The sequence below is a fragment of the Motacilla alba genome, chromosome 2 (assembly GCF_015832195.1).
Source record: "Motacilla alba alba isolate MOTALB_02 chromosome 2, Motacilla_alba_V1.0_pri, whole genome shotgun sequence".
Lineage (NCBI taxonomy): Eukaryota > Metazoa > Chordata > Aves > Passeriformes > Motacillidae > Motacilla > Motacilla alba.
In genome coordinates, this window is record NC_052017.1 from 69,889,387 (window position 1) to 69,897,376 (window position 7,990).

Consider the following 7,990-nt stretch of genomic DNA (forward strand, 5'->3'; position numbering starts at 1 on the left):
ACAGCCTTTCCATTTGGTGCCTACGTGCATCAACCAGATTTTCCTGGAGCACTGGACCACGGCATGACCCTTTTTGGTGACAGTTGTGAAAGATTACCATAGGTGTAACACAACCCTATCACCTTCAGTTCATATGGAAGAAACATCTGTGGCTACTACACAAAGTCTTCTGAGCCCATCCCCAGGGAACCAAACAAATACTGCCTTATTTTCAATGAAGTTGACCTGCAATATAGATGCTCCTTATCCAGTGGAAATGACAGATTTGGAGAATGAAGGTTCATCTACTTCCTTTGCGTATGTTTGTATAGACAACATTTAGGACCCAAAATAGTGGTAATTTATATTTTAAAATGCTGGTTCTGTCTTTTCTGTTAGACTGGGCATGCCTAAAGCAGAAGTCACAACCTTAAGTAATTTCAGAAATATTTATAAAGAAATAGGCAGGAGAACTTCTTTTAAGCACACAAAACAGACCTCCCAAATCACTGTTTTAATAGGTTTGTGTGGTCTTCTTGTGCCAGGAGGATTGTTGGGTGATCCCCAAGGGTGAAGAAGTTGCCTCCCTTTCCCCATTCCCCTTGTCCCCCAAAAAACCGGTAACTGCAATTCTGATATTCCTTTTCTGACTATTTCCCTTTCTAGGATGCCTTTGTGGAGTTGTATGGCAACAGTATGAGGCCTTTGTTCGATTTCTCCTGGATCTCTCTGAAGACTATCCTAAGTCTGGTTCTGGTGGGAGCTTGCATCACTCTTGGCGCTTATCTCGGACATAAGTAGAGTCACCCAGTTTATTGTGGATTACAAAAGTCTTTCAAAACAACAAAATAATATTTTTTTTTCTGTAGCACAATATTTTATGAGCAAAGCAACTTCCCAGCGAAAGATTAAATCAGCTATTACTGCCAAAGGAAATATCATTTATTTTTACATTGCCGGAAAATTATTTATTAAAAGATATTTACATTTTAACCTGCTATTTTCAGAACCTCAGCAAGTTGTATCTGTCATCACATCATGTTGTTATTCTTAACTTTAATGAGCCCCAGAGTATTTTACGTTCCTTTTTTTTTTAATTAATGCCGCTGGCTGGATTATTTTATCTCTGAAGAGCGAATATACTGACAAAGACCTACCTGCTTACACTTACAAGGGCAGTTACTTGAGCTGCTAAAAACTGCCAAATTGTGTTGAATTTCCTAGCATTTTCCAAGAGGGATCTAAAAGACAAGGTCAGCATGAACAAAGTTCTCACCCTGTCCTGCTGGCAAGAACTGATGTAGTAAACAATTCAGCATGGTACATATGTGGAGTCAAGACAGAAACTTCTTGAAGGACACTCTGCTATCCCTACAGGAGAACAGTTGGAAATATGATTGCCTATGCCTTTTAAACACGTGTTTTCAAGTTACCAGCTGTGCCATCACATCATAATCACAATACCCACACAATACATGTCACCTTTTTTTTTAATAGAAGTGTGAAGTTAAATCTTTGGGGCTCGCAGGAAATTGCTGTTCCAATGATTTTCTCAGCAGCAAAATGTTTTTTGTGGCTATTGACACAGAAACATCAGGAGACCTTAAGTGCCTGCTTCAACAGAGCAGAGCTGGAGTCTGAAGACCTGACCTGTGTCCCACTTTAGTGGGCTCATATCTGCAACTAATCCTGCTTACTTACAGAGTTCCTCCAGGGTTTTGAAACCAATTAGATGTGGTCTCTAAATCCCTGAAAGTTGAAAAAGATCTTAATTTTATTTGGCAAAAAGCAGACCTCAGCTAAGTTACAGATTAGCTCTGACTATCCTTGTTTATCAAACTGGACACCAAAATGAAGTTCATACTCATAACAGGAAAGGAAAGTGAGATTTATCATCCTGCCCCTCGCCCTCAAAATATTTTCATGCAAATAGTCTCCTAAGACTTTCTACAGAAGCAAAGTTGATGAAGAAACTCAAAATCCTATCTCTGGACAGAGACTCTTTGACACCTCTCTTGTGCAGGTGCCTACTGTCATCTCAAGTGAAAATAGGGTGAAGGAAAAGGGGGAGTGGGAGGCGTGAAGTCATCTGCTCCTGTTACAAAATGCCATGCATGTGAAATTAATGCAGAGTACACAACACAGTTTTATAAACAGACCTGTGTTCAAAGCGGGGCTTTCCGTGAGCTCGACGGGGGCCAGGAGTCCCCTGGAAACCGAAGACTCTGAAGCGTCGAGTCCCAGGGGCTGCTCTGAGGCATGGAAATGTCCAGCTTCAAATGTTTTAAATCCTGCGCTTCTATTTTTTCTATGAAGCCTTCGAAATCTGGGATTTGTGGGTAAATGGATGTCCAGATATAAAAGGAAAGTTTGCAAAGCTCTGGATAAAATGTACCATACAATACATAAGTGCTCAAAGGGTGAAAAACACACAGTGAATAAACTGTAGCTCCAAAGCTCCAACCTCAAGATTTCAGCTGAATAACTTTGTGGCATTATATGCAAAATATCTCCAGTAACTCGGGAATGTAATATGTTCAATGTTAAGGCTGTAGTTGATATTGTGTCTTCAAAGCTGCTTTTATGTTTGGTTGGTTTTTTTAAGAGTTGTACATCTCAGCATTTTTACTGCTATTTAGTCGTGGCACCTACACTTTGTATGAGCAAAGATGGGGCAAGCTTACATTTCAGATTTGAAATTACTTAATTTTATAGAAACGTAGAAAGGAAATATTTCTAAGAAGACAAAAATGTGAACTATGCTTGATTAAAGGAAAAGGAAAAATCCTATCGTCAGACAAATAGTACCTGTAGTGCTTTCAGACTGCTTCTCTAAGAAGTGGGCATGGTCATGTAGGGGTTTTGTGAAAAATATTTCAAATCAGAGGAAATGAGGAGTATTGTGGATTGAGTGTGGGCTTTGTTTTTTATCTCAGCTTACAAACTGAATTAGTTTGCAGCCAATTGCACAATTGGAATTGGCTGCTATTGAGCTTATGTTTCATTTCACAATCTAGTCTTCGTTTCAATTTGTGCCCATATGCCCATTAAAGTTTATGAACTATTAGACCTCAAATTGTTTCAACATTGTTTGTTTTATTAAAGGTTTACATTGTCAAAAGTAAAAAATATCAATTCCAGTGCTGCTATAATACCAGGATAATTTGAATGGGGTTTTGGTTTTTAATACCTTCCAATGGCTAAAGTTTTTTAAAGCTGCTTTAGAAATAATATGAAGATGACACATGATACACAATTAAATGAATACTGAGGATTTTGTGTTCTGTTGTGTCTACTCACTGGACTTCCCAGTGTATTTGTTAGTACCAGGCAAAGAGAAGAGTCATGATGACTGTTGATGATTTTATTTTATTAAAGAGCTGATGGAGTTTTCCCATCCTGACTGCAGAATAGTACAGTATTGTGGCTGCATTAGGTATAATTATAGTTGATAATACATTTATTAAGAAAACATTTAGAAACATTGAATGTATATAAAAGCTTGAACTTCTTAAATAAAATCCTCTCTTCTCACTCCTGCATTTCTTTTGCAATAATTCCTGTCTTTCCTACTCTTCATTACACTTCCATGTAAGATTTTTTTTTCTCCACAAAATGCCTTACAGACTTCCATGCTCAAAGACTATGTTTCAGTGAAAACCCATCCTCTGTCACTGTGTGTGCACAGATATCTGACCACTCCCACCATATCCAAATTGTAGAAGAAAAAAGCAAAAGAAAAGGAAAAAAAAATTAAAAAGAGGGACACTTCTGAAGTGTTTAGGTGTAGAGAATCAGAGGTCAAAAGGGAAGGAAGAGGTCAGAAGTGGAGGGAAATAAAGAGATCACTGAAACATCTCCCTGCTGATGAGTGCTACCTGGAATTTGTTTCTCTTTCATCCTTTCCATTGAAAAAGGATGATATAAGAGCAGAGAAAAAGCTTGCAGAGACCCCACAATTATTTTTCACTATAGAACTTTGTTAATACTTTTTTAAAACAGCAAATGCATAGGCATCAAAAAGAAGTACTGGGTTTTGCTATATTCAGCTTAGGTGTCCTTAATTCTTTTTCACTCTATTTTTTAAAAAAATAATGAAGAAAAATATTTTCCTTCTGAAAAAATAATCTGTAGGCTCACCTGAGATCTGTCATAAATCAGTAACTTAGAAACAGATGAAAAAATTGTGCAAAAGTATTCTGAAATTAGAGGTGATGCAGAGGACATTTCATAATGGAACAAGCACTGGATCCACCAAAGGACTAATGGGGCTGTTGAGGTAACAGGGATATATATAGAGAGATGAGAAAGGGAGCTGGAAGATACGGAGAATGACATTGGTATGTAAGAAAATCTTCAGTTTCACATGTTGCAGGAGTTCACTCAAGATGGTCTGAAAATAACTGTTAACTAAAAGCAGCTACAAATGTGTGCATTACATGGCTACGATTACTAAAAATCTGCAATTACAAAATTACTGGTAAATTATTATAAAATTATCTAGTCTGTTAAAGTTCATCAGTTTGCTGTTATGATTGGGGATTATATAGCCTGAGTAGTTTTGCACTAAGAAGGAGCAATTATGAAGAAAGAAGTCTGAAACCAGATGTGCGAAGGTAACACGAAGGTGATGCAGTTCAAAGAACACGGTCCTAGTCCCCCCAGTCCACACAGTCTCCCCAGCTGAGGCAGCGAGAGTCTGGACTGCATGCTTTGACCCTGAAGCATGACACTGCTTAGCTGTGCACCTGCACTTCACAAACCTATTGATTAAAAGTATCGTGAAGTAGCATGTTTAAAGCCTTTCTTCTTTTTCCTCTATCTCTGAACAAACTAGCAAAATGATTTATTTCTATTACGAGGTTATGGCTCAGTACTATATGAAAAAGTATACATATTTTAATTTATGGGTATAAAAATTCTTTCTCATTGCAAAAGCCCAGCTTTATTTGTCATTCATATCTCTCTTTCCAACAAGGCTAAATGCAAGGTAGACAAAGGAGCTAATTTAATCTGTATTTGGTTTCAATCACACTTCTATACTAAGTTAATGCAGCTTCATCACACAATGAAATTATCTTCAAAAAGTAATACAGCATTAAGAGTTCCACACAAAAACTATATATTTTTATAATTTAAATAGCAGTTTTTTTCCTTTTCTTCTGAATATTTGAATTTTAATTATCACCAGCATAAATGTACATAAGCAGATATTGTTTATCCAGTACCTTTGGATGATGTATGTATGGTTATGTAGTTTGTCAGTTTATCATCATTTAATATGATTATGTTGTTCTTTGTCTTTAAAATGTTATAAGAACATGCTGCCATTAAACTTTCCATGTCTGTCTAGTTTATATTGTGAAAAAATAATAAAAGCACACTGTGAGATACTTGTTTTGCATTTGCATTGTTTAGGATTAGTCAATAAAAAGCTACTCAAACATTTTGGGTATAATCCCGTAAATGACACATAATGTTTCCTTCCAGATAGTTCTGTTCACCTGTTCTGCTCAGCAGTGGCCAGTACTCGCTAGCCTTGCTCATGAAGATGCAGTGACCCAGGTTTGAGCAGCTGCTGCTGTGTGAAATGCAGCCCCCCCGGTGTAGGCTGTGCTTTGGGACCCAAGGACAGCATCACCCTTTCTGCCCTCCCATTCATTTGATGCCTTGCAGAAAGTGCAGCAAGGCTCTTCCATTTATTTGCTAAAACTGGTTTTCATTCTTGCAACCATAAGCTGGAAATGCACATTAGCAAGTTTCAACAGGAGCAAAAGAAATATTTTTGTTACTGCTGAAGGTTTCCTACAGTTATGACCAGTTTCCAAAAAGTGTTTAGGTATTTTGCTTCTTACAGGCTCCTGTTAACTGGCTCTTGATTCACAGGGGTTGCCTCTTACCTTCTGTGGCTTTAATTCAGGTAGAACATAGCTAAATGTGTTCAGGTAATGAATATTTAACTGCTTTAAGAATTTAACCATCTTCGTGAGTGGGTTTTGCAGCCAAATGTGTACACTGTCATGGATGCACTTTTTATGTGCATGAAGTTCATAGTGCCTGAAGTTCATAGTTAAATGCTTTTCAAGCACAACTCGGGCACATGTGCAAAACATCTACCCCTCTGTCTGCGTCCATGAAGACAGAGAAGGTGAAGGAAGTCAGCCTGAAACTGAAAGAAGAGGCAACACAACAGAATGCAATGCTGGATTCTGTCCTCTGGGCTTTAACTGTCCAACAGAGAGCAAAGTTACTAAACCTTTGCAAGGTAGAAGGTAAACCACATTGCAGCAGGGCAAGTACTACCATTTCTCTCTGCCATTATTTTGTGAAATAAGAAGACAAGGTATTGGAGGAGAGCAGCCCCAGAACTGCATTTTTCTAGCTAAAACCTAATAAAGGAAGATGGGATTAAGTTTCCACAGGGAGTTCAGCAAAACCAGGTAAATTAGTTCAGAGATTCTCCTCTTTATGCCCAGTCAGATAACTCCAATTTTTCTTAAAAGTGAACAGATCAGCACCTGGATTAAATGCTTACCTTACCACTGGAACCAAGCACAGTGAGCAGATGGGGGGAACAGAAGAGGTCTGGATAAAGACAAAATGAGCCCTTAGACCTGATAAAAACTAAGGTGGGTTTTGGCTGTCTGAAAGTTAGGTAGAAGCACCCTAAGAAAAAAGTTTTGCTGGGCCAAAACCAGAAAGCTCCCTCCTCAAAACACTCCTGAGTGGTTTCAAGCACTGTAAGTCTCCACTGAAACTGCACGAGCAGCAGTGTGCAGTTGTCCCTCTGCAGCAACAGGCTCTCCATCCCATAGTACCTATAGCTCCTGCTTTTGTCCTCCTCAATTATTAAATATTTAATGGGAGTCTACAAGTGGTAGAAAGGGAAGTTCATTTCACTATGAATGGCTGGGTACCATGCATGGCAATAAAGTTTCACATAACAACTGACCCTCGGAGGAGCTAGCCTTCTGCTTGGAACTAACTTTTTGGTATCCAGAACTGCCTCTGAGGACGTTACCCTGGGCAAAAGACAACGGAGTCAAGATTTGTGCATTGCAAGAAACTGATTTGCACAGATGGACAAACAACAAAGCAGCTCTTGAAGCATTCCATCATAGGCTGTAGTTCACTGCAAGCAGCTCTTGAAGCATTCCATCATAGGCTGTAGTTCACTGCTCTTCACTACAATTGAGCACAAGTACTGAAAATGTCCAGAATGGATCGCTCAAATCTTAGGGGGATTTGTCAGGGATACATGTCAGTAAAAAACATGTATGTCTAATTTTTTTAAAGACTTCTAAAGGTGCAGACACACTCCTTGCTATCCTGAAATACACTGAAGAGTGTTTCTGGATTAGTTCCCCTGGAAGATGCCACTTCGTCTCCAGTGGGAGTACCTATTCTGGTACTGACCTATGCAACTCCCACTAAATGTACTTAGTTACCTCTTGGATATCCTGGAGAAACACATCAGCCTGCCCTCTTCTGCCTGTGTCCTCCAGAACTCTTACTACAAACACAATCACAATAGTGGGAATTCAATGCCTTGGTTGTGGTGAAAATTTGGACTCAGAAAAGGTCCTGGTCATGCATCTGAAAGTGTCCACTTGGAGCAGTACTGATGCAAACCTTTATAAAGCCACAGGTGACAGAGACAGAAGTCAGCCAATCTGTTTATTTGGGGATGAGATGGAAAAAGAGCCTCCTTCCCTTTCTTTGTCCACCTGATAAGCTGCAGGCACTTCTCTGCCTATGTGGTCGGAGATGCTCTCCAATGCCCTTGTTAATCATATCCTTGAGTTTTTTGCCTGTTTCAATTTCTCCCCACCTGTGCTCCCACTCCAAAAAATCTGCTGATCCTTAATATATCCGGTAAGTAAACTTTTCCCTTTCCTACCTGTGACTTCTAGATTATTACTCTTCTTACCCTTCTGGTAACACAACGACCCTTTGGGAGGTAAGGTGCAATATATGTGGATGACATTGCTCATGGATTATTAACAATAAT

At 38.9% G+C, this 7,990-nt stretch overlaps 1 protein-coding gene across 2 annotated transcripts in view; it reads left to right on the plus strand.

The window, feature by feature from the left end:
* Positions 1–5,374, plus strand: part of BCL2 (BCL2 apoptosis regulator) — a 96,790-nt gene extending 91,416 nt beyond the window's left edge. For both annotated transcript variants that reach the window (XM_038124912.1, XM_038124904.1), the window contains one exon: positions 646–5,374. In XM_038124912.1, the coding sequence (XP_037980840.1) occupies positions 646–780 (135 nt within the window). In that variant the 3' untranslated portion in view covers positions 781–5,374. The remainder of the gene's footprint in view (positions 1–645) is intronic.
* The last annotated feature ends 2,616 nt before the right edge of the window (positions 5,375–7,990 follow it).